The sequence below is a fragment of the Stomoxys calcitrans genome, chromosome 3 (assembly GCF_963082655.1).
Source record: "Stomoxys calcitrans chromosome 3, idStoCalc2.1, whole genome shotgun sequence".
In the NCBI taxonomy this organism is placed as follows: domain Eukaryota; kingdom Metazoa; phylum Arthropoda; class Insecta; order Diptera; family Muscidae; genus Stomoxys; species Stomoxys calcitrans.
The window spans coordinates 89,976,732-90,003,864 of NC_081554.1; the positions used below are offsets into that span (position 1 = coordinate 89,976,732).

At 40.0% G+C, this 27,133-nt stretch overlaps 1 protein-coding gene across 1 annotated transcript in view; it reads left to right on the plus strand.

The window, feature by feature from the left end:
- Positions 1 to 26,187, plus strand: part of LOC106085127 (centromere-associated protein E) — a 52,830-nt gene extending 26,643 nt beyond the window's left edge. Inside the window, exons 8-11 of the mRNA XM_059364442.1 lie at positions 12,620 to 18,101; positions 21,935 to 22,313; positions 22,379 to 22,896; positions 25,651 to 26,187. Of these exons, the coding sequence (XP_059220425.1) occupies positions 12,620 to 18,101; positions 21,935 to 22,313; positions 22,379 to 22,896; positions 25,651 to 25,776 (6,505 nt within the window). The 3' untranslated portion in view covers positions 25,777 to 26,187. The remainder of the gene's footprint in view (positions 1 to 12,619; positions 18,102 to 21,934; positions 22,314 to 22,378; positions 22,897 to 25,650) is intronic.
- The last annotated feature ends 946 nt before the right edge of the window (positions 26,188 to 27,133 follow it).

The following is a 27,133-nucleotide window of genomic DNA, read 5'->3' on the forward strand; positions in this document are numbered from 1 at the left end:
TTCAGCACGGTCAAAATTAGTACGCTTTTACTTGTTTTTGGCTGGGTTTATGGCGTTTTCGACGAATGTGTTATACGTCGGTAACATCAAAGTTTCCAACAGCCCTTTTTGTGTGCACTTCAACTAAGTTTGTGTACATTTTAAGTGGAATCTATTGTGATGGCATCCCAATATTTGGCCCTTCCGGACATAGCAAAATACTTTACTTGTTATGCCCTCCACCATAGGATGAGGGTATAATAAAATCGTTATTCCGTTTGTAACACATGGAAATATTGTTCTAAAACCCCATGACATTTTAAGTCTATCTAGCCGTGACCTTCCATCAATGTAGCTTTGGCCTCCGAGTGAGTGGGTTAGTTGCCGAGTTGCTACTCAACCTAGAACCCATATAAACCGATCGTATGGTAACATTAAAATATTGCCTCTATTTGACTTCGTGAGTCCCTAGAAGAATCACTCATTGCCAGTTTTTATTCTTTCAAACTGACTCATATATATACTTAAGTTAATATGTTTAAATTTTTAGCAAAATCCATGGTGGTGAGTACTTAAGATTTGGCCCTGCTGAACATAATACTTATAAATTGGAAGATGGACTATTACGGGCTATACCTTGATTTAGCCCAATCTCACGATTGGACTTCTTGATCTCATAAGCTGCCCTTTTTATATCCCCCACAATAGAAACCAAGGATTCGAACCAATTCGAACCTCTCGCCAGGATTCGAGTGCTTAGTAGTATGCTATGCATAGAAGCTATGTTTTTTACATGGTTCAGTAGTCACCCTGCGGCTCGCCGAGTCCAACGGTAGAAGATACCTTATCATTGAGCTTAAAATTTTAATTGATGTGTGAAAAGTTTGCCTCCTGTTCCTTAATGGATTGTTCGTGGCCAAATTTGCATTTAACCTTTTGTTTTTTAACTAAAGCTACTTTCAGGAAATTGATTCCAAAATTATTATATATGGGTCGCCCACTTAAACAAATTGTATATATAATAACGCTTCATAAATTTGAAATCAAGTCTCTAATATGTTTCGTTGCAAAAAGGGAAGAAATGGCTTACAAACCGTTTCGGGAACCAAAAAATGTGTGACATATTTAAAGTCTGCCACAAAATGCCTTTCCTCTGTCCAGTCCAATATGGTCAGATTTTTACTGATTTTGGAGTATGGATCCAAGATAATTCGATTTGTACTCTTCCTTCCAAATATCTTTAATTGAACATAAGTCGCTTTTGATACCAAACACGGAGTGGTGCTGATTCCTGCCGCGTTTGTGAGGATTAGGCCTCCTCAAAAACATTAACAAGACGATACGCATAGCATGTGTTGAGGGACATGGGTATGCACGCTCAAGGAGCAGTTACTATTTCAATGTTTTTATTAGTCTATTGCTCCTCTCATGGAGGCCACCGTAGCGCAGGGTTAGCATGTCCGCCTATGACGTTAAACGCCTGGGTTCGAATCCTGGCGAAACTATCAGAAAACATTTTCAGCGGTGGTTTTCCCCTCTTAATGCCGGCAACATTTGTGAGGTATTATGCCATGTAAAACTTCTCTCCAAAGATGTGTCGCACTGCGGCACGCCGTTCGGACTAGGCTATAAAAAGGAAGCCCCTTATCATTGAGCTTAAACTTGAATCGGACTGCACTCATTGATATGTGGGAAGTTTGCCCCTGTTCCTTAGTCGAATATTCATGGGAATTCATGTCACTTCCAATGAGAGACGTGTGAAAGTAGATTAAGTAATGACGTATATTTTTAGTTAATAATTATATAAATTTTATATTAATAATAGTTAAAGTTAAACTGGTCGTTCGTTATAAACGATACATAGCATTTGCCTTCTATTCTTATTGAGACAAACTGCATTTGGTGAGCAAGGTCGTTCCGGTGCATATACCCGATCGCTGGATATGTAGACCCGTTCGTTGGGTGAATAGACCCGATCGCTGAGTTATTCTTGTGATGAGGTTATCGGTAGTACCCACTAAAAGATAGGCCCAATTTGATTCTGTTGTGTTACGATTCGTTTACGCAAACGATTAGAGTTTTGTATAGTAATGTCGTTGCTGGGTGTATGGCCAGACTGATGAGTTTTGAAATATGGATTATGGCAAGTGATATAAACCCAGCAAAATTTAAGGGTGTTATTGTAATCTGTAAAACTTAAATTTGGTACTAGTTCATGGTCGTCGTTGAAGTCTGCTAGGGTCATGCGCCCCCATAAAAATAACGCGAAACTCAGATACTAATCGGTGAAGAATAATGTTATCTGACCAGTTCTTTTAACTTCCCCAAAGAGGGGCATCTCTACCATTCCAGGATATGTTACCTGATAACAACAACAAGTTCGTCTCATTCTGATGAAATACACCTTAGTCACAATCCCATGTCAACCGGTTGTACGTACCCGATTGACCCGATGAATTGCTTCATCGACAAGGGCTGCCACCTCAGTGTACAACACACTGCTAGAACAACAACAAAAATAACAGCTTAGTCATTCTGAAGTTGGGTTTGGTTAGAGTTCCACTCTATTTTGTAATCAAACTTATATGCAAACTTTGCCCATGAACATTCCACTAAGGAATCGGGGCAAACTTCTCACATATCAATGTGTGCCGTCCGATTCAAGTTTAAGCTCAATGCTAAGGGGCCTCCTTTTTATAGCCGAGTCCGAACTGCGTGACGCAGTGCGACACCTCTTTGGAAAGAAGTTTTCCATTGCATAGTGCCTTACAAATGTCGCCAGCTTTAGGGGGAAAACCACCGCTGAACATTTTTTCTGATGGTCTCGCCAGGATTCGAACCCAGGCGTTCAGCGTCATAGGCGGACATGCTAACCTCTGCGCTACGGTGGCCTCCTCACACACACTTAGACTATTTAAAATCCATTGTGATTCCACATTAGAGACAGACCTAACCTCTGGTGGGAATCGAAGTCATGACTCACGCTAGTAATCCGCTCACAATACCAACTCGGATACCGGGCTGAGGTCATTGGAAAGCCAATTGATCCTAAGTAGGTCCACAGCAGCAGAAGAGAGAGAGAGAGAGCCACCATAATGACGTCATGGGAGTAGGCAACAACCTGAAATTTCTTTCTTCTTAAAGGACCTAAGAATCCCGTTGATGTTGTTGTTGTGGCAACACTTTCATATAGAGGTGGCGATCCTCGTCAAGCTCCTGTAGATGAGCAAGCTCGTTTCAGTCCAAAGGACCAATGGTTATTTAATGGTGACCATTGGTTATTTAAAGGCTCCAATAACCTGCCTTGTCATATCGAGCATCTTAGACACTCAGTATTTGTGCAAGAGCCGGTGCCGCCTGGCCTCTCTGAGACTCTCCGCTCGATACCGCTGATTGTCCGCGACTGCCATAGCAGCAACTCCGTATAGAGCATTCCACTATCCGCACGATAGATCGCAGCTAAGCAGTCTCGTGGCAGCAATGAACTCCACACAGATCGGATCTCATTGTTCTAACCTGTGTGATGCTCACAGCTATCCCGTGCCGGGTATCCCGTTGATACCTGGAGCCACAAAAGAGTGAAATTTCTCCAGTCCCAATCTATTTTATAACGTCCTCTGCTAGTTATGCGTTGATAACTGTGTCCTAATGATTAAACTCCTACCTTACGTATTAAAGAGCATATTCTAGCTCTATGAAAGCCGCCGATGTAAAGTCGCTTAAAAGTCTGGGAAATCAAATTCTTTCCACTTTTGTTTTAACCATTGCGAAACATGTATATTTCAACCCTTGTTGTGCGCTCTTAAAACTATAAAGTAACCTCTAAAAAGAATATTTTAAGTTAGGAATTCCGTGCTTCTTACAAAATCCTTAAATGTTTTCAATACCACTCCCCTAAGTTGGCTCATGTCTGATATTGTGATAGTGACTTATGTTCACCTAAGTACCGGTATCTGTTGGACGCGAAAGCCGCGCAATGACAAAGAAAATGCTCCAACGTCTCATCATCTTCCCTGCATGCCCTACACATGCTATCACTTGCCGCACCGATTTAACATAAGTGAGCTCGTAGTCCTATGTGTCCCGTTATGATACCAGTAGCTATACTGGCCTCCTTTTCACTTCCTTTCAGTAATAGCCTCGTCTTCTCACGATCAGGATCCCCCCATAGGATTTTCGCCGTCCTGCCGTCCTTGCATGCGCATTCGTCGCCCGCTCCCTTAACTCGGACTGCGTCGACCCGAAAGGCTTCGGGTTAACCATGTTTATTGACGGCAGTCCTCTGGACCTCACCGTCAAATCGTCTGCCCCTTCATTCCCCCTTACTCCGTTATGGCCCGGCACCCAAATGATGCGGATTTTGCAATCCTCGCGACCTTACCGTCCTGGTTGTTATTGCCCTTATGGCAATTTTACTGTCGGTAAAGATGTTCACACTAGACGTCCTCGCGTTAGTACCACACTACTTCACGCATTCCGTGATCTCCCGGATCTCCGCCTGCAGGACCGTATTATGGTCAGGCAGTCTAAAACAGATCTCAGTCCCTGGTTCTCAATGTAAACCCCCAGGCCCACTATGTCCTCTAGCTTTGATCCATCCGTGCAACATGATCTTCCCGATGGCAATGCTGGGGTTCCGTCAATCCAAGACTGTGCCGACGGCAACAGTGCCTCGAACTCGAATTCAAGGTTCATCTTATGTATCCGATCGGAAACCTCTTCCTTCCTTCCAGGTTTCCTATCGTCGCCCCGATTATACCGCGATGGTACGAGCTGCTTCCAACCCTTACAATAGCAGAATTATCATATTTATCTCAGCGTTGTTTCTCGGACCGCAATAACCTTGTTATTTTGCCGATTCACAGTGGTTCAATTAGTAGATGTAAGAGTAGCAAATACGCTTTCTTAAATCTCTTGAATTATAATCGGGAGATCGGTTTAAATGGGAGCTATATCAGGGTTTAGACCGATTCAAACCATACTTGTCACGTATGTCGCCGGTCAAAGTAGAAATCATTGTGCAAAATTTCAGCCAATTCGGATAAGAATCGCGTTCTCTGGTGGCACAAGTAGTAAACAAGTAGTAAAATATAGGGAAGATATATCAGGTTTTAGACCGATTCAGGCCAAGTATGTTGGATCGGTTTATATGGCAGCTACATCTATCATATTTTAGATGGATTTAGGCCACACTTGTAACGTATGTTGTCGATCTTAGGAGGAGAAATCATTGTACAAAATTGCAGCCTTAGGGTTAGCAAAAACGCTCTCTTAAGTCTCTTGAAGTATAAACGGGAGATCGGTTTAAATGGAAGGTATATCAGGGTTTAGACCGATTCAAACCATACTTGTCACGTATGTTGAGGTCATAGGAGAAATCATTGTGCAAAATTTCAGCCAATTCGGTTAAGAATCGCGTTCTTTGGTGGCTCAAATAGTAAAATAGGGAGATCGGTTTAATGGGAGATATTACAAAATATGGAGAAGTTTAGCTGTGAGCAACAGGGTGCGTCCGTAGGTTGCAGATAGTGGAATGCTGCAACGGCAGTCGGACAATCAGCGGTATCGAGCGGAGAGTCTCAGTGAGAATCCGAATGGCACCGGCTCTTGCATGTTAAGACAAGGCGGGTTATTGGCGCCTTTAAATAACTAATGGCCGCCATGTTCCCGAGGGCATTTGGTCCTTTAGACCAGAACGAGCTTGCTCAACTACAGGAGCTTGACGAGGATCGTCACATCCACATGAAAATGTGGCTACAACAACAAGAACAAAACATGGATCAACCGACATACACTAATAGAAAGTATTTGTTCAAAATTTCAAGCTCCTAGCCTAACTCCTTCGAAATTTAGCGTGCTTTTCACAGACACACAGACGTACGAACATGGCTAGATCGACTTAAAATGTCATGAAAATCAAGAATTTCTACACTTTATGGGGCCGCAGGTCAATATTTCGAGTCGTTACAAACGGAATAACGAAGTTAGTAAACCCCCATCCCATGGTGGAGGGTATAAAAATATGTGCATTTGTACAGCATTATGTGGTATTGCTTGTTGCTGGAGAGACGATTGTGTGGATGTCACAAAGATCGATAACGACACCCACTTATGTGACACCCGTGGTAGGATGTGCATCCACATCTCGTAGGGAAGAAATGTCACAAGCGTTAATAGGTACTCCTTTTTTTTAAGGGATTTGAACTTTAACATTTGGCATGATAAATTGACATGGTAATCTATGCACCACGTTGACATAGGTTAGCATGCCCACATAAATCAAATTGTCACATGTTCATTTCTTTTGTTAATATATTTTGTAATTTTAGTATCTTCTATCATCCTAATCTGAATAAAAATCTCTTTAAGAAACAGAATTATGTGCGTGATTTTGTTTAAAAAAAAAGATAAATGTCTGCATAAAATACAGCCTGATGTTCCATAATGTTTTGGTTTGCAGCAAGCATTAGGAGTGGTGAAATCACCGAGTTCTCCAAAGAAATTGCTATAAATAGATATTGCACTACGTTGCCCTGTGTCATGGGAACGATTGGGCTAAAATCGCATTGGAACCATACACACATTAGACTCATGCATACATGTTGTAAGTTTATGCCTATATTTTGTTGACACAAAAATCTACACCAGTATTTGTTTTATAAGCATGGAACAACACATGTAAAGGGTGATTTTTTTGAGGTTAGGATTTTCATGCATTAGTATTTGACAGATCACGTGGGATTTCAGACATGGTGTCAAAGAGAAAGATGCTCAGTATGCTTTGACATTTCATCATGAATAGACTTACTAACGAGCAACGCTTGCAAATCATTGAATTTTATTACCAAAATCAGTGTTCGGTTCGAAATGTGTTCATTCACCGTAACGTTGCGTCCAACAGCATCTTTGAAAAAATACGGTCCAATGATTCCACCAGCGTACAAACCACACCAAACAGTGCATTTTTCGGGATGCATGGGCAGTTCTTGAACGGCTTCTGGTTGCTCTTCACTCCAAATGCGGCAATTTTGCTTATTTACGTAGCCATTCAACCAGAAATGAGCCTCATCGCTGAACAAAATTTGTGAAAATTTTAACACATTTCGAACCGAACACTGATTTTGGTAATAAAATTCAATGATTTGCAAGCGTTGCTCGTTAGTAAGTCTATTCATGATGAAATGTCAAAGCATACTGAGCATCTTTCTCTTTGACACCATGTCTGAAATCCCACGTGATCTGTCAAATACTAATGCATGAAAATCCTAACCTCAAAAAAATCACCCTTTACTAAGGAATATCATCACAATATAAGCATATATTCATGAGTATTTTGTACCAATGACAAACTATGCAATTAAAGGGTGCGAACTATACTGCGTAGGGGAATGGATCGCTAATATACTCTCATGATTTATGGTCATGCGTCAATGGAACTCTTTTTTAGAATTTTTGGATAAACAAGCACTTCCCGCAAACACCACTAATGGTTGGGAGGGCTGCTGAGTACAATTGACATGGATTGAAGATGTATCTCCCTTTACTTATGCGATGAAGAATGACATACTAGATGTGAGGTATAACAGCTAAAACAAGTAAAAGTGTGCTAAGTTCGTCCAGGCCGAATCTTATATACCCTCCACCATGGATCGCATTTGTCAAGTTCTTTGCCCGGTATCTCTTTATAGGCAAACAAAGAATACTGATTAGGTTTGCTTTGCTATTGGAACAATACTAGGTTTTAATATGTTTGGTTTGGATGTTGGAGACCATAGTAGGTGCCATAGTGCAAAATTTCAACCAAATCGGATAAGAATTGCGCCATAGGGTGGCTTAAGAACTATAATCGAGGTTGGAAGTTATAGGAGACGTTACTGTGCCAAATTGCAGTCCATCGGGTAAGAATTTTTCATTTCGAGTCTCCCTGACAATATGTCTTTTTTTTTATTATTTTTTGCTTAGGGAAAAGGGAGACGAGGTAGACCCATTGATAAGTATACCGATAGGCTTAGAATCACTTCGATTTAGCTATGTCCGTCTGTCTATCCATGTATTCTTGTGTTCAAGGTACAAGTCGCATTGGTTGTCCGATTGTCAATAAATTTTGCACAAGTCTCTTTTTTCCCTTTTCTTTCAAGCACGAGCACTATTGATTTTGAATAAAATCGGATCAGAAATATGTATTACTCCCATATACAACTTTCATCCGATATGGCCTTTGAAGGCCGTAGTCGCCACAATTTTGGTCAGAGCTTTACAAAATTTAGCATGAGATGTTTTATTTGTGTCCCAATCCGTGTATAAAATTTCATAAAAATCGGTTCAGATTTAGATGTAGCTCCCATATATATCTTTAATCCGAAATGGTCTTTTAAGGCTGCAGTAGCCACAGTTTTGGTCCGATGTTTATAAGATTTTGCTTCAAATGTTTCATTTGACGATTTTAAAAAATCGGTTCAGATTTACGTAGATATAGCTCCCACCTATATCTTTCAGCCGATATGGCCGTTTAAGGCTGTAAAAGCCACAGTTCTGGTCTAATCTTGAAATGAATGTTGGTCTTGGGTCATAGGCACGGGATAAGGATGGATTTGGTAATATTCGTACGTTTAGGTTCTAAAAAGTACCAAAAAGTATGAAATGGTACATATTTGTTCAGCGCGAACGAAAAAGGCTAGAATTATGTTCTTGAACTCAAATTAAAGAACGTCTTGAAAAAATAAGGTTTGGTAAAAAATTTTGGAAAACGTATTGAAAGTAGGAGAAATAGTACGTTTAGTACAGCGATTGGTACCATTTGGTACTTCCTTGTAAATTGAACTGGAGCTCTGAATTTTAGAACATAGGAACACTATGGCAACATTAATTGGGTTATTATAAGAGATTTTTGAAATTTGTGCATTTAAGTACTAAAAAAATCCCAAAAAGGTACGAATTGTGCACCCAATTACAGGACAAATGGATAGAGGTAGAATGTTGACATTTTATTTAAACGACATCTGGTGCAAACGGACGAGGGTGAAAAGAAAAAATGGAAAAATAGTACTGGTAACGGGAGAAAATATACGTTTAGTACCGCAATTTTAACTAGGAAATATATGAGACCTGTCTGACTGACTGATCATCGCCCAGCCCAAACGGCTAAAGCTAGAATCATAAAAATTTGCACAAATGTTGGTCTTGGGTCATTGGCAAGGGATAAGGGTGGATTTGGTTATATTCGTACGTTTTGACACTAAAACGTACCATAAAATCGAAATGATACATATATGAGCAGCTCGAACGGAAAGAACTGGAATTATGTTGGGCTAAAAAAAAAATTGGGAAATCCTACCGGAAGTGGGAGAAATTGAACGTTTAGTCCCGCAATTGTTACTATTTGGTACCTCTTTTTTGAAATTTGGAACTTCGATAAACTATGGGCCGAACCTTGGATACCCACCACCTAAAAATTAACCGATCTGAACCCTTTATGACACGGATGTCGAAAAGCCTAATATAAGTCACTGTGTCAAATTTCAGTGAAATCGAATTATAAATGCGCCTTTATGGGGCCAAGATCGAGATATCGGTATATATAGCAGCTATATCCCAATTGGACCGATTTGGGCCAAGTTGTAGAAAAATTTCGAAGAGCCTAACACAACTCACTGTCCCAAATTTTGGGGACATGGGACAATAAATGCTTCGAACTTGACCTGCTTATGGACAAAAAAAGAATCTGTGCAAAGTTTCAGCTCAATATCTCTATTTTTAAAGACTAGCGTGATTTCAACAGACAGACGGGCGGACATGGCTAGATCGACTTGGATTTTTACGCTGATCAAGAATATATGTACTTTATGTACATCCTTCAGTGGTGGGTATAAAAATAGAAAATTAGTACTGGTAACAAGAGAAAATTCACGTTTAGTACCGCAATTGGTACCATTTGACACTTCCTTTATAGGTCTGAAATTTGTAGGTACAACTAAAAAATAAATGGTGGATGACTAAATGATCTATTCAAAATTCGTACATTTTGGTACCAAAATTGGTACCACATGGTAATTTCTTTCTTCTTTCTACAGATGGAGCTAGCGGTCTGAAATTTGGCATGATGGAAGAAATGTATAATGGGTGACTACATAATCCATTAAAAATACGTATATTTTGGCACCAAAGAGTGCAAAATAGTTTGAAATTGCTTATCCTCGACTACAGCAAGCGGGGACTGCTAAAATTAAGCAATTTGACAAAAAATTTCCCAGTATTATATTTAGGTACTCAAACGTAAAAAATGGTACATTCTTTACGGAGTGAGATAAAGCTCTCAAAATTGAGACACAGTTACACCTTGACGATAAATTTTGAGCGACCAGAAGAATTTTTTTTAAATCGTTTAAATCTAGGAATTGAGCTAAAGCACTCAAAATGTGAATTCGTATGCACCTTGAAATCAAATATTGGGCGGCTAGAAGATTTGTGATTGATTCGTGCATTTAGATAATAAAACGTACAAAATTGTACTTTCTTTTCTCAAAATTGGGATACAACTATACCTTGACGATAAATTTTGGGCAAACAAAAGATTTTTTTTCAAAATCGTACATTTAGGTACAAAATGTTACTTTCTTTGCGTATTAAGCTAAAATTGGGATTAATTTATACCTTGACAATATATATTGGGCGACTTAATGATTTTTTCGATCTATTTTCTTGGTGCTATTTGGTACTTTCTTTACAGAAGGAGACAGATTTATGAAAATTTATACGCAATTATTACAAAACTTTATAATCTTATAAACTGAGTGAATAACTAGGTTTTTGGAAGTCCTACACTAAAAAGGGTGTATCAAAAACCGGGGGAAGCGAAGCAGACCACTGGGCTGCTAGTAGATTTATAATTTGTTTTTGGAGTTTTTACCGCAAATGTCACGTGGAGACAATCTTTCGGGTATGAGGCGCGAAATGATTATTGAAATGACACTGTTTCCTAAACGAATAGTGAAAATTACAGCTGCAGTCAATCCACACCGCATTACAGTAGCTTTTTGTCAACATTCTGCCAACTAAAGCAGCGTTGAGCGGATTGGATGTACACAAACCATAGACCAATGTGCATATTCGACAACCAAAAGCTAATGATAATATGAGTTGGAAACAAATATAATACGAATTGGATCTATCTGTTTCCAGACAAGTTATCCAAGAAATATTGAAGCAATATGTTGGCCATTTATAGCAATGTAAAGTTCAAAAGTGAAGAAATAAACTTCAATAGTGATGGACCCGACGGTCAAATTAAATATTAGGGGGAATTCTGGATGCCCTCGACAAGAGTGCTGCAACCAAAAACATGGCCACGGATCCTTGGAAAGTTAAACGTATGCTTCATTCGTTACGCGTTAAATAAATCTAAGGGCATACTATCTGCAAAGGTTTTTGCAAAATATCAGCCGTAAAGGACGCTTAAGAACTGAAATAGGCGATAATGACAAAACAGTACAAAATTGATATGGCAATGCTAAAAATTGGGTGACTTCTATGCCATGGATACTCGAAAATGTCCTTGTACACACGGACAAACCAATATCGAATAAATATTTATTTTAAAACAAAGATACTTAACAATATATTATGAAACTAGCTAGATAGGGCCCGGTCCTCTGAGCCTTCTTTCACTCTCTCATTTAATCTGAGACTTATAACTGGCACGGTCAGTCCTGTTTGGGGGGCTGGTACGGCCTTTCAGATATTTCGCCCCAATGTGGAAATCATATTGGTGCTCTACTCCCAAATACCTTTAATTTGAGCCTTATGTTGTTATGGTCGGTAAATAATGGGGTGAGGTGGACCGTCCTATATCAGATTCGTGCTCTAGTCTCAAATACCTTTAATTTGAGCCCCATATTGTCATTATTGGTTTGTATTTCCATTTAGCGGGCTTTGGAGGTAGCGCGCAAAACCCTTTGCTCCGAAAGTGGAAAGTGGAGATCAGATTCATACTCTACTCCCAAAACTCACATTTGAGCTATAGTCGGTATATATGTGTGGTTTGGGGGAATTTAGGTGTGGCATCCCTGAAACACTTGGCCATAAAACAGATATCCTTATTGTCATAATCCACAAATACGTCCACTTTAAGGGGTAATAGAGGGTAAAAAGTGTACTCCACTATCAAAGACCTTTCATTGCTGTCCTTTTCTATCCTGATCGGCCTTCATATATTATTTTTACTCCAATTTTATGTTTTTGGGGTACCATAAGGTGGTATACAAAATTTTGTTTAAATCGGTGCACCCGTCTCTGAGATCAGGCGTTTTTGAAAATTGGGATAAGGGGGAGGGACCCATAGTGCACAGTAGCGACAATCCAATCCTTTTGTGGGAATCGAACCCATGGACCATAGGACTTGCTCCTACGTATATACAACATTATGTATAAATTTTTCTCATGAACAGTCAATTGAGGAACGGGCAGACATCTGCATTTTAAGAGGCAACCTTACCCTATATCGAAATTGTCGGTTGAAAGATCTTTTCAGCCTATTAGAAAACTGTAGCTTGCAACACACCTTAGATAGCCCTCCTTCTGCTACCTATTGTATTCTTGCCCTCTTCAATATCAAGCGTTAGATAATCTCCTCTTTCTATTTCAGATGTGATGCCCTACAAATACAAGTTAGTAAACTGACATCATCAAATAAGAGCGCCAATGAGAAATTAGCCAAATATGAGCGCGAATTGGCTGAGCTAAAGAAATCCAATGAAAAGTTGGAAATGGAAAATCGTGAAGTTGTCAACATTGAGTTTGAATTTAAGCGACATAAGACTAAAGCAAAATTGCGCGAAACTGAACTAATAGAAGCTCTTAACGACAAAGAGAGGGAAGTTTCTAAGTTGGAGAAATCTCTTAAGTCAATTAGCAATGCGAATTTGGTGAATTCCAAGGAGAACTTGTTGCAATTATCTCTAACCGAGTCGAAGATAGATGAGAACGGCCAAGTTTGCATTAAGTGTGTAGACCTACAACGCATTCTAATCGAAAACGAGAAGGTTACACAAGAGTTTGCCAAACTAACACTAGAATACGAAGAACTGCGTTCAAATTTCCAGCAAATCGAGAAAGAAAACGAGCATTCCAAACTGAAAGTGAGCGAATTGGAAGAATTGCAAAAGAACGAACGTGCTGAATGCGATCAATTGCAAAAGGAGCTCGAAGCGCTGCGGGCAAAGCTGCAGTCCATACAAAGTGACTATGAGCAGGTGAATTTGGAAAACGCATCCAAGACCGAAGAGTGTACATCACTGAACCAGCAAGTTGAAGTGGCCAAACAAGAGATGGTGGTACTACAGGAGAAATACAATAAATTGGAAGTGTCATGGCAAGAGCAACAGCAAACACTCAAGGATATAGAGTGCCAATACGCGGAAATCGAAAGCAAATACAAACACTTGCAGTCCGAGTATGAACAGTTGGAGAGCAGCAAGGGACAGTCTATGACGGATTGTGAGCGTCTGCAAAAGGAGAATGTGGAATTACAAACGGAAATTGTTGAATTGAAGCAAAAGGTGCAGGATGTGCACAAGCAACTCTTGGAGGGCGAATCCGCCGCCGCTGCTAAGGCGCAAGAGGAGAAATCCCAGGAGACGACAGATCTCAAACAACAGCTATCGGAGATACAAACACAATTTAATGATTTGCAAAGGGAATACGACGATTTGTCCAATCAGTTGATGGACAACCTGCAAGAGAGCGATACTTTGAAGGAGCAAAACACCAAACTGGAGGAGCAAGTGAAGGCTTTGGAGATGAAGAATCTTGAGGTCACAAGAACCGAGGCCGAAATATCCGAACTCAAATCTCAAATGGAGCAAGTTTTAGCTTCAGCAGAACGCAAGCATTCGCTTGCCACTCCCTCTTTCCACCGAAATTCCTCGATGCGTAGCTCAGGTGTTGGCATTGACGAACTGTGTGGCTTCGAAGACAGTCCTCGTGACGATCACGGCGATGCAGATTTATTACGAAAATTCAATCAGTTATCCGAGTCGATAGCACAAATCGAGTTGGAACACCAAAACGGCAGGAGAAGGGTGTTCAAAACTCCCACCCTACCTCAAACACCCAACTACAAGCTGTGTTTACGCAACATATCCAGCGTTAGCCGTATCCAAAAGGATTTCGTAGACGAAATGGAGAACATACACCTGCAGGGTTCTTTCAAACAGCATTCATTCCATATTGTGGAGTTAAGCACCTTGGAGAATGGCGGTGAAAGGCAATCCTCCCACACTAATGGTACCAACGATACCAATGGTGATGTTCAATGCGCCGAAATCGATACAAACGTATGCAACGATTGCATAGATGTCGTCACTAAACTGAAGGAGCAGATAACGCAACTGCGCTTGCTAAACGAACAGGAACACCAAAGCAACAAATCATTGCTGGAGAACACGGAGCGCACACTCAGTGAGATGAGGGATCAAATAACCCAACTGTCGGCCGAACTATTGGAAAAGTCCATATTTGTTGAGAATTGTGCGTGCAAAACATATCAAATACAAATTGAAAACTTGGAGAAGGAAAAGGCCGACATCACCCTGGTCTTTGAAGAGCTTCAGGAAAAAGTCAACAATTACACGTTCGATGGATCTCTAAGGATGGACTGCACCCTAAGTGAGCAGTCCGAGACGCATACTAACGATTTGAAAAAAGATCTGGAGCTATTGCAAACCAAAGAGCGAGAAATGCTTGAGACTTTGGACTCTCAAACTAAAATGTTGGAGGATCTAACACAGCGCAATCTGGATCTGGAGATGGATTTGAAATCGGCCCAAGACCAACTGGCCACCCAGGAAAAAGAGTACAAAGAACAGTGTCATCAGCTGCAGTTGGAGATATTGCAGAAACTTGAGATAAGTGCCAGCGAGCATAGGGACAACATGAAGAAGTACAACAAGGAATGGGAAGAACGCAAGGACACCTATGAGGCTGCCATTAAGGAATTCGAGGAGCAAATAGCAGCTCTCAAATCTGAGAATGAACAAGCTGACCTTAAAGCTCAGCAGATTGAAGAGGAGTTGCAAAAAGTCAAGGCAGAGTTTCAGCAATTACAAGATCAGCACAAGGAACTGCACAATCAAACGGAGGTTAATGGTGAGCAAGCAAGTGCCAGCGCTACCCAACAATTGGAAGTACTCCAAGAAGACTACAGGCAGCAACAGCGTGAATTGCATGAAACTATGCAAAATCTTAAGAATAGCGAAGAAACCTTTGCCAAAGCAAACGAAGAGTTGAAGGGCTTGAGAGAAGAGTTGGAAGTACTTCAGAGTCAACACTTGAGACTGCAAGAGCAACATAAGGAACAGGAAAATGCCAAGACCGAAGAAATGGAACAACTAAAAGAGGATTGTGCTCAGCTACAGACAAAACTGCAGGAATCTCTGAAAAAACTTGAAGAATACATGATTGCTTCAGATACAAAGGGCAAGGAACTTGAAGAACTGAGAGAGACGCTTCTTAGGGATAATACTTTAGCTGAGGAAAAAGCCCACGAACTTCAAGAGCAGCTACAGGCCAAAGAGGTCTGCGCCAACGAATTGTCCCAGGAACTCGAAAAACTTAAGGAAACCGTAAAATCTCTTAACCAAGACATAGAAGAACAAAACAAGGCACAACAGGAGTTGTTGAAAGATTTGGACACCTTCAAGCACAAAGAAGAGCAGCTATCGCAGGAAAAGGCGGCATTGGACACCAGTCTATTATCACTGAGAGACGAGTTTAAACAACTAAATGATCAATATAACCAATTAGTCCAGGAAAAAGACACAATTTGCCAAGAAAAAATTGAATTTTGTCGCAAACTTTCGATTTTAGAGGAAAAACAAGGCTCTGATTCCGAGTTGCAAGAACGCATGCAAAAAATGGCGGAAGAAATCAAACAATTACTCCAAGAACGTCAACAAATACTCAACAAACTGCAAATTGCTGAAGCGCAAATACAAGAATACTGTAGTGAAGACTCAGCCAGGGAAGAAATGATCAAAACATTCCATTCTAAAGTCACATCTCTGGAAGCTATGCAATCGGAGAAAGACACTCTATGCGCAAAACTAGAAGCTGAGCAATCAGAAATGAGTAAGCGGCTCGAATTGCTTTTGGAGGAGAAACAAATGCTAGAGAAGAATCTGTTTGATCTTAGGGAAGAGGATGAGCTTCAGCAAAAAAATTCCCAAGAGCAATTAAAAAGTTTAGAGGAAGAGATGACAAATCTAAAAGGCAAACTAGAGAACGCAGAAGCAGAAAAAATGGTTTTGAAGGATAAAGTGAAAGAATTGGAAGGTTTGCAGCCAAAAACTGCAACATTAGAAGCAGAGCTTATGGAATTGAAATCAGTCTCAGAAGAGAAAAACACTTTGGAAGAGCATCTGCAAGCGATGAAAAATGCAAAATCTGATTTAGAAACCCAATTGCAGCAACTCAAAATCGATAGCGAAGAAAATCTCAAAATCATTGAAAATCTTCGACAAGAGGAGCAGTCTTTAGAAGCTTTGCAACAAGAAAAGGAGACTCTGCAAGAGCTCCTTGACTCGAACACCCAAAAAATGGAAATTCTTGAACACCAATCCAAATCATTGGAAGAACAACTGCAGCGCGAAAGAGAAACCGCAGAAGAAAAACTTAACGAATTGGACATTGCCATAGAGAAAAGAAATGCTGTGCAAAGTGAGCATGACTCTTTGCTAGAAGAAAAGCAGCAACTTGTAGGAAACATTAAAAATCTCATCGATCAAGTGAATGGCCAACTTGAGGAACTGCAAAAGACAAAGGCTGATCTCGATGATTGCAAGCAACGAGAAACCAAGCTCGTCAAGGAAAACGCTACCCTGAAGGCGAGCCTTTCGACACTCACAAATTCAAATTCAAATTTGAAATTGGAGAAGTGTCAGACTGAAGAGAAACTTCAACAATGTAATACGGAATTACAGGAATTGAGAAACGAGTACAAGGAGCTTGAATTACAGCTAAGAGCTTTAGCCGAAGACAAGAAATCCCTCGCTCAACAATGCAATCAGTATGCCGAAGAAATTTCATCGTTCAAAGATCAACTGACATGTCTGAAAGAAAAGGAAAATGCTCAAGAAATACTTGAACAAGTGATGCTCGAAAAATCTGAACTATCACAAAATCTTGTTTTGACCAACGAGAAGCTGAGCAATAAAATCAAAGAAATTGAAGTCCTCCATAAAGAAAACCAAGATTCCAAATACAACCTGGAATTGCTGAAGCATTCCCTACAGACTGCCAACTATGAAAAGGAAAAGCTAGAAAGCAAACTTCAAAACTACCAGCATCTATCGGAAGAGAAATCCAAATTGGAGGATACCATATCTCATCTCAAACGCAGCCATGGCACTGCATTGGCCGAATTACAGCGAACAAAGGATCAGCTAACGCAAAATCTCATCAAGTATGAACATGAATTTTCTGTGTTTAAACAAAATGAAGACACACTCAAACATAAAGTGGAGAAGCTCGAGCAAGAGATGCACGAAATGAAGGCCAAGGTTAAGTCATATGAGAACCTAATGCAAGAGCAAGAGGAAGTTGAGCGTTCGCTACAGGCCGCCAGTAATCAAAATCAAAAGCTCTCCGATGAAATTCAAACGCTGAAGGCTTCAAACCAAATGCAAAATGTAAAAATTCAAGAGCTTGAGGCACAGCTCATGCAAACAAAGCAAGCAGAGCAAGATTTGCGTGTAAAACTTTGCGATTTACAAGAAAATGTGGGCGACGAGCAGAAATCTTTGCAGCGCCAAATGCAGGACCTCACAACCTCTTTGGCTGAACTGCAACTCAAATGTGATACATTGCAAGCTTCCAACACCCAGCTGGAAGACCTTAATCAAAAACTGCAAAAACAACTACAAGAAGCTCAAATAAAACTACAAGAGGGTACTGCGGTGCAAATGCAACTAGCCGCCCTTAACACTGAGTATGCCGAGTTGAAGAAAAAATTGGAGGACACCATTGAGGAAGCCGGGCGCTGCAGTCAAACCTTAATCGATGATCTTCAATACCACAAGAAATTGTTGGAAAACCAATTGCAGTCATATAATGAACTGAGAGCAGAAATGGTGAGTAGGAAAAAACAATTTTCGTAGTCGTTGTTGTTGTAGCCCAATGGTTCAGTTAGTGTTGCGCTCACAGCTATCCCGTGCCGGGGTTGAAAATACTAAATAGTGTTTGTGTGAGGGAAGTAAAACCCGAACAATCAACTCGGTGAAGAAATTATGTATAATAACAACAATGCGTCAAGCGAACCAAGCCACGCGAACTTGCACTGTGCGTGTGCTACTGTTCGTATTCCCTATGCCCGCGGACATAGAAATCTATGCGCGGTTGTGTTTTATCGCCCCTCTATGGTTTTATTGTAATTTCCATATTCAATGTTATTTATATTATTTTGTCCTTGTTACTTAGGAAGTACACAAAATGTTGTACTTTTAGAATAAAATCCAATTTATTTTGCTGGGGTTGATCTTAATCGCGCATATAAATAATACGTAGAAAAGTTGAAATAGCTCTGGCAGGGGACGCGATAAGATCCCACTTTCGTAGAAGCGCAGGACCACAGCGGAAGTGGACCGGTGCTCCTCCAACGATGTCGATTTTTACTGTCTAAAAAAGTCGAATAATCGACTTTGAAGTCAAAAAATGTCGAAATGTCGAAAAAAAGACGAAAGATCGAAAAAAGTCGAAAAAGATTAAAAAAAAATCGAAAAAAAGTCGAAATAGCCGAAAAAGTCAACAAAGTCAGAAAAAAATGTAAATGGATTTAGCTTCAATTCGATTTTGGGCTCCGACTGCTTCGACTATTTTTTTAGTTATGGTTGCAATAGGTACAAACGGGATCTTTATGGGAAAAAATACCAAATATAACCCAAAGCACCACTCAAAATCAAAAGTCTATCTATCGGTACAATATACGAATTTGATATTAAAACTTGGGTTCCAGTACCCATGGGGCCGCTCCAACCCTAAAACTCCTAACACATTTATTGGAGTTCATGCCAATATGGGGCTCAGATGAAAGGTATTGGGGAGTACATTAGTCCATTACTTTGACTTGATTTTTATGCCCGCCCACCTCCAAAAATTCCTCCAAATGGGTATATTTTCGATAGTGGCTATATGGGACTCAAATGAAAGGTAGTTGGGAGTAGGTTACGAATATGACATTAAAATTTGTACCCAAGCATACATGTGGCGCTTTACCTCCTAAAATCACCTCAAATACTTTAACTGACCCATAATGTTAATCAGGTATTCAATTTTGTAGACAAGCGTTATTATATTGGTTATTTAAATAACTCGCCTTGCTATATCGAGCATCATAGGCACTCAATATTTGTGCAAGAGCCAGTGCCGCCCGGCCTCTCACTGAGACTCTACCCGGTTGCGGCTGCAAATTGCAGCTACTCCGTATGGAGCATTCCACTATCCGCAACCTGTGAACGCGACGGGTAGCTCGCAGCTAAGCTTTTCAAAGTTCAAAGTTCCAGTCTGTGCGGTGCTCATAGTTATCCCTTGCCGGGGAAAATGCAGTGTAATTTGGGGCTTTTTTTAGAACAAACGATTTGAAATTTGGGGACAAGATACAAAAAGTCGACAATAGTTCTAAATTTCATTCAAATTGCCCAATGAATTTAGCCCTCCAATTAAGGCACAAAGGAAACGGTAGCCTTTCGATCAGTAACGAATGGCATTGACGAAAAAATCGGAAAAAAGGTTTACATGGGGGCTGTATCAAGCTATTGGTCGATTCAGACCATATTAGACACGTATGTTGATGGTCATGAGAGAAGCCGTTGTACAAAATTTCTGCCAAATCGGATGAGAATTGCGCCCTCTAGAGGCTCAAAAAGTTAAGATACCAGATCGGTTTATATGGCAGCTAGCACAGTTGTTGGAAGTCATAACAAAACACCTCATGCGAAATTTCAGCCAAATAGGATGAGAATTGCGCCCTTCATTGGGTCAAGATCGGTTTATATGGCAGCTATACCAGGTTATGAATTGCAGTAGCGCAGTTGTTGGAAGTGATACCAAAACACCACGTGCAAAATTTCTGTCAAATCGGACGAGAATTGCACCCTCTAGAGGCTCAAGAAGTCAAGACCAAAGATCGGTTTATATGGCAGCTATATCAAAACATGGACCGATTTGACCCATTTACAATCCCAACCGACCTACAATAATAAAAAGTATTTGTGCAAAATTTCAAGCGGCTATCTTTAGTTTTTCGACAGACAGACGGACGGACGTGGCTAGATCGACTAAAAATGACATGACGATCAAGAATATATATACTTTATGGAGTCTCAGACGCATATTTCGAAAAAGGACGAAATTAGTATACCCCCATCTTATGGTGAAGGGTATAAAAATGATTGAAATTTTCGAAATTTCCCATTAATTTTTTAATTGGATCAATTAAAATTTAATTGCAAATATTCAAATGTTATATTAAAACTTTTGCGAAAAGCGCACTGTATTGGGCGCTCCCTCGATTCCGATGCAACATGGTTCACACATGTTAAACTGCAGGAACACGAATTTGAGGTTTATGTTTGTGTCCATGATCACTCCTTAGAAACATCTCCGGGGGCTTTTCCAAAAATGAAACGGAAAATATTGTTTTCCGAATTATAATTGGAAGAGTAGCGAGGAGGTAACTTTATGAAAATAATTAAGAAAAAAAATTAGATCGATGTTATATGAGCCGGCATGCCGTTAAGGTAGTTGAAGGACTGTTTGTGGGGAAGATTTATCTTCTATATATGAAGAGTATTTATATAAATTTTGAGCGGCTAGACGTTTTCAAAAGTGGATAGGCATAACAGTGTTGTTGGGTCTAAAAAAGTTTCCGATTCCATTAAAAAATTATTGATATAAAGTTTGCGGACTTTTTTTTTTTTTTTTTTGAATAGAAAAAGATTCAATTTTCAACCACATTTTATAAAAAAAAATATTTAAAATTCAATTAAAAAAATGATTGAATCAATTAATTTTTTAATTCAGAATTTCAAAAATTTCAATCACAATCGTAATTGAAAAAAGTTAAGATTCAATTAAAAAAATGTTAAATCAATCAATTTTTTAATTGAAAATTTAAATTACGATCGTAATTGAAAAAAAATCCGAATTCAATTAAAAATTGTATTGATCAGAAACTCAAGCAAAAAACGTTGAAAATAATTTCGTGTTTTTGCCAAAATTGATATTCATATTTTCATGATATTTTTCATCTATATAGATTTTTGCTGTTTAGCGACTTAAAGTAAAATTTGATAAGTAATATTTTTCATGCTCCTAAAATGAAGATTTATAGGCGAATTTCTGCATTTTTACGGATTACTGGCGTTTAGGTTAAATTTTTGGTTTTGGTGCATTCAGAAAACAATAGTAAAATTTCATGGCAAACAATTTTGAAGAATTTTTGATTGGCCACAAAAACATTTTAAAAGAGTTTTTAACCCTTAATTAAATCGCTTGATGGTTACAATATTCCACAAGAATATTGTTCGCAGTGTTGTCCGTAATATTGCTGAAGACACCATACATCTAAAATGAAAGGATTACGAGTAATCGTTAGCCGAATATTTAGAATAATGTCCTGAATGTGGGAACTTCCCCCTCTTGTTAGGTTACTTTTGGAAGGAAACTTTCAAACCGCCGATACACCTTTTATTCATAATATGTGCAGTTTTTCTTGTTGTGTTACTTCTTTATGGGTCTGTGATGAACTAACGAATGTGTGGAATTATGAGGGTTTAAAGCAAGAGACACATCTTAGCATTTACCTACGGGCTGTAGTGGCGAGTTAGAGCTCAAGTCAGCCTTGATTTTTTTACATATTGACTTGTCGGTCTCTTATTTAAAGAACTCTTGAATACTTTTTTTTAAGGATAACAAACAGAAGTCGTACGAAGAGGAAAAGGAAGCATTGACTAGCACCGTCACGGCCCTTGAAAATTCAAAGACCATGTTGGAAGAGAAACTACGAGAAATCACCATTAACAACCTGAAAATGGATGTGGAAAAACAAACAACAGATACATCAGCCAACACATCACTCGAAGGCAATAATGGCTCACCACGGCCTCGTCGAAGCCTGGAATCAATGAATACCAGCATTGAAGATAAGATCTCTGTCTGCCTGCCACAAAAGAAAATTCAACAATCAAATGAACGCAAAAATCGACGCCTAAGTTCATTCGATGAAAGGCGAAGACAATCGCATTGGAGCATTTCTAATGATAAGGAAACCATGACCGATCCAATTGGTGAGTCTATTTGGTTTCCCCTTTGTTTATTACTTAACTAAAATTTGCATTGTCTTCTTTAACAGTTCCCGATTGCAATTGTGACGAATTGGATCGCAAACTCAAAGAATGTGAACGAACTCTCTACATACGAGATAGTCAAGTTACCGCCTTGCGTATGGAATTGAAAAATCATCCCCTGAAAGAGGAAAAAGCAGCCCTAGTGAAACGTTTGCAAGAGGAACAAGAAAAGAATCGCAACGAAATAAAGCGTTTTAAGCAGAAAATCTACGAACAAACACAAAAGGCTGAAAAAGCCATAGCCGCTGCTGCACAGGCAGAAACGAAGCAGCAAATAACCGAAGCGACTACCCTACCGGTTGCTCCCGCTATTCAGATAGAGAAGAACAGTGTTGAAACACAAACTGATTGTGATTTGAGTGCAAGTCTAACTACTTTGCAGGGCAAATACAATGATTTAATAAACATTTGTCGCTATCGTAAGACTGTTATTAAGAACCTGGAAGATAGAATAGCTGAAAAGGAGAACGCTGATGGCAATTCAATGAATCCCATGGATGCTGCACAAGTGGTATTTCTACAGGTAAGTAGATGGATTGCCTTAAAATGAACGTCATATTGGGGAAAAATAGTAGAATAAACAAGCAAAAGCTGAGTTCGGCTGGGCCGAATCTTATGTACCCTCCATGATGGATCGCATTTGTCATGTTCTTTGCACGGTATCCCTTCTTAAGCAAGCAAAAGATGAATAGTGGAAAGGTGTTGCTATGCTTGTGGAGTTATCAGGTTATGGACCGATTCGGACCGTACTTGATTTGGAAGTTAGAGATCATAGTAGAAGTCATGGTTCAAAATGTCAGCCAAGTCGGATAGTAATTGCGCCGTATAGGGGCTCAAGAAAATAAATCCCGAGATCAGTTCATATGGTTGCCACATCAGGTTATGAACCGATTCAGAACATATTTAAAAAGTAAGTTGAAGGTCATAAGAGAAGTCGTCGTGCAAAATTTCAACCAAACCAGACAATCTCCTTTTTAGGATAAGAATTTCGCTCTATAGAGGTTCAAGAAGTATAATCGGGAAATAGGTTTATATGGAAAATATATCAAAACATGGATCCCGGCACGGGATGGTTATGAGCACCACCCGGATTGGAACTCTGAGCTCCGATTTGTATGGTGTTCATCGTTGTTGTTGTAGCAGTTTATTGTGTTCTATCTTTCGTCTGCTTGTTTCTGTTGAGTGTCAAGACCCAGAAACTCTGCGACTATGATGGGTCCACAGGGATCTGGGTCTGAGTCGAGTGGGTCTGGCCGGGCAGTTAAACAGGTGACGTGTATCGTGCGGTCCCTGGTTACAATCGGGACATACATCCTGCACGTCGCCATCAATCCTTGCTCTGTAGGAGTTCATTCGGCTGCATCTGCCGGAACGTAATTAAGCCAGAACTACCCTGGTTTGCCGGGGGAGGTCAATTTCTTTAGATACATTCACCCGGTAGCTATTAACCGCATCTGCTACCGTGTCTGCATGAATGTTGTGTAGTCCCGCTTGATCTGGAGGTTCTCTCTTGTAGCGCTGAACCTCACGCTCTAGATCATGTAGATCTACCTTAGGGCTTCTGGGCGGTGGATATCTATCCATCTTGTGGATAGATATTAGGATGGTGTCTGCGATAACAGCCCAAAAGGTATTGCTTAGACAGCATGTAGTTATGTCTTCGCACTGGTAGGATCTTTGTCTCCTGATGGAGGTGGTCCACATGAGAACTTAGAAGACAGCCCGTCGCAGTCCGGAGGGCGGCATTCTGACAGATTTGAATAGTATTCCACTGCGTGTCACAGAGTCACAATTGCTTTGTACGTGGTCAGCAAGGTTTCTTTGTCTGCAACGCAAGTGCTGCCGGCAAGTGACTTGAGAACCTTGTTTCTACTTTCGACTTCAAATGTCCCAAGTATTTTGGGACGATTGATGGTCGGAATCATTTCTCCGTCGACCGTCACAGTCAGCTCGGCATTCACCTCACGCGTATTTTAAGTGAACAATGTGGCTGAAGATTTGGTGACGAATATCTTCAGATTTCTAGCAGCGAAATATGAGGCAAGTTCGTTGACGTAGACGGTCAACCTATCGCAGATGTCATTAATGGATGGGGGCCTGATGCCATGATCGTACAATCGTCCGCATATGACACGATCTCTATGCCGTCTGGAGGGGGTGGAATGGAGGATGGGTAGAGGTTAAACAGTGCCGGAGATATCACCCCGCCTTGGGGAACTCCCTGTTTCACTCTACGGCGACCACACAGATAATTCGCGACCAAGCGTTTCAGGCCTGGCTGGAGAGACGTTTTGGTGATATCCTCAAATAGTTTGGCATGGCTGGCTGTGTCGAATGGCTTCGATCGGTCCAGTGCCACGCGGACCGTCCTTTCACATGGTCTGGGCTGATTGAAGCCACGGCCAATGTGTGCGGCGACCGCCCGGATCTCCGCCTGCAGGACCGTATTATGGTCAGGCAGTCTAAAATAGATCTCAGTCTCTGGGTTGTCAATGTAAACCCTCAGGCCCATTCTGTCCTCAAGATTTGAGCCTGCGGTTTTATATGGATTGCCCGGCAAACCGTCGGCTCCTGCTGCCTTATTATTTATCAATTGGCATCTCAACTCTCTGGCTGGACAGTATACCCCCAACACTGCAATCAAAGAATGGCTCGGAGATATCCTTGTATCGCCACCATGTCATTGTGATAAGTGGCACTTTTCTGCTGCTTATGAAGGATACTGTCCAATGTGCCTCATGAGAGTTATTCTGAAAACGACGGTAAACGGCCACGGTTTAGGCATAGACCTCAGAAAGACATAGTACTGTTCACCAGCATAAAGAAAATGTCCAAATGTACCCTGAGGAAGAGTAGGCGATTTAACTGCGGAGATAAAAATCTTAACCTGGTTCTTTAGGTTAGGTAAGTAAGGTAAGAGTGGCAGTCTCTTACAGACACACTTAGGCAATTTTAAGCGCATTGTGATACCACAGTAGCGACAGACCAAGGCTTCTGGTGGGAATCAAACTCACGATCACTGCACTGGTAATCCAAGCACGCTACCAACTCGGCTACCGAGGCGCCCGACCTGGTTCTTTAACAAATCCTAGAAAACATTCGCCTTTACCTGTTTGCCTAATTCCTTGGCGTATTTCCTTACGACAATTGGAACATTATTCCTCATTTTAAGTTATTACTACAAATGCAAACTCATTTAAATACAAAAAGGCTGTACTTTTTGCATAAATTGTTTAAGACTCTGCTGTTCAAATACCCATTGTTTCTATTCTTTCAGAGTCAATGTGAATCTATGAAGAAGGAGTTGAATGTTATCAAAGAGAAATACGAGTATGCCAAAACTGTCTTACACAAACGGCGTGAAGAAATACAGAAACTGCGCTCTCAACTCAACCAATCCTAATCGATAAGTTATGGTAAAATTTATATGTGTTATTATTGAGATTGAAATGATGATTCTGTCCATACTGTGGGTCTTCCATGATTGACCTCCATTCTATAGAAAACGTCGTACTTAAGTTATGTTTATCTGTTGTATCTAACGAATGATATTTGCCTTGCGATTTTGTACCTATTGTCGATTAAAAGAGAAGAAAATCCCTCTCTTTAAAATGAATTGCAGATTGTATTTAAACACATTATTAGTTTAGTGCGTCCTGCTGCGTTCATCCATGTACCATATTGAAATTATACTAACATGTAGTTACATAAATATTCATTTATTGTATCGAAACTTTAGTCCCTTACTTGTAATGAATTCGTAATTTTGTTGATCTGCATTACTTATTTATTTTATGCGTTATTGTTTTAATAATAATTTAATTTATATAAATATTTTACATTGTTAAAATAAATATTATTCTAAGAATTTCACACAATTATTGATTTTAAATAAATTTTGTTTTATTGGGAGGTTTTCGATTGATTGATTCTTCAGTCAATTACTGTGTCAAGTGTAGAGACCAGCAATTTAACTCGGATGTACTGACAGAACTTTTTAAAATAAAACAATTAAAGAATTATGCAATTATGAAAGTGTAAAGGAGCATAATCAGCAATTGGTTCTGTGGTATTCTTGTCGCCGCCACTCTCAGATACCAGAAGCTGGGAAAAATGTTTTTTGTTTATCCTTAGTTCGCAATATGTATCTGTTACCAGATTATCAGCTTTGCAAGAGGATGTGCCGCACCCAAGCCATCGTTTTGATGTTTGATTCTTTGGAAGAATTCCCAGATTTCATTCTGACTCCTGAACATCTCGATTTGCTCGCACTCGCGTCTTTTCACATCTATCTTCTTTGCGTGGAATATGCGTTTTCCTCTCTCCTTTTACCTCGACACATCTCTTGGCGCGTTACTACCGACTGCAGGCCTCATTCTTGATTCCAGTAGCATATTGAAATTCCTGCTTTGTACCATGGGTTTCACGGAAAAGGCTTTTGCTTAGTTTTGCGCCGCTAAGTCATCGGGGCAAGGATTGCTTTCATCATGCATTTGGATCAGTCTACTGAAGTATAACGTTGCCAACTTTTGCTTTTGCAGCTTCCGTACAACGTAAAGTCTAGTACTATGTCATGGTGAAATAATTAAAGGTGGGCTCATTTGTACAACAACCACAAGTCATATGGTGCAATCTGCCATCTTGTCATAAAGCTGATCGTAGTTTTGCAAACACACGCAAAGAAATTTGTTTGCGTGTACGTTGACGTGTGCGTACGTGAGCAGAGAATATGCGAGAAACAAGATAACAACAAAGAGAAT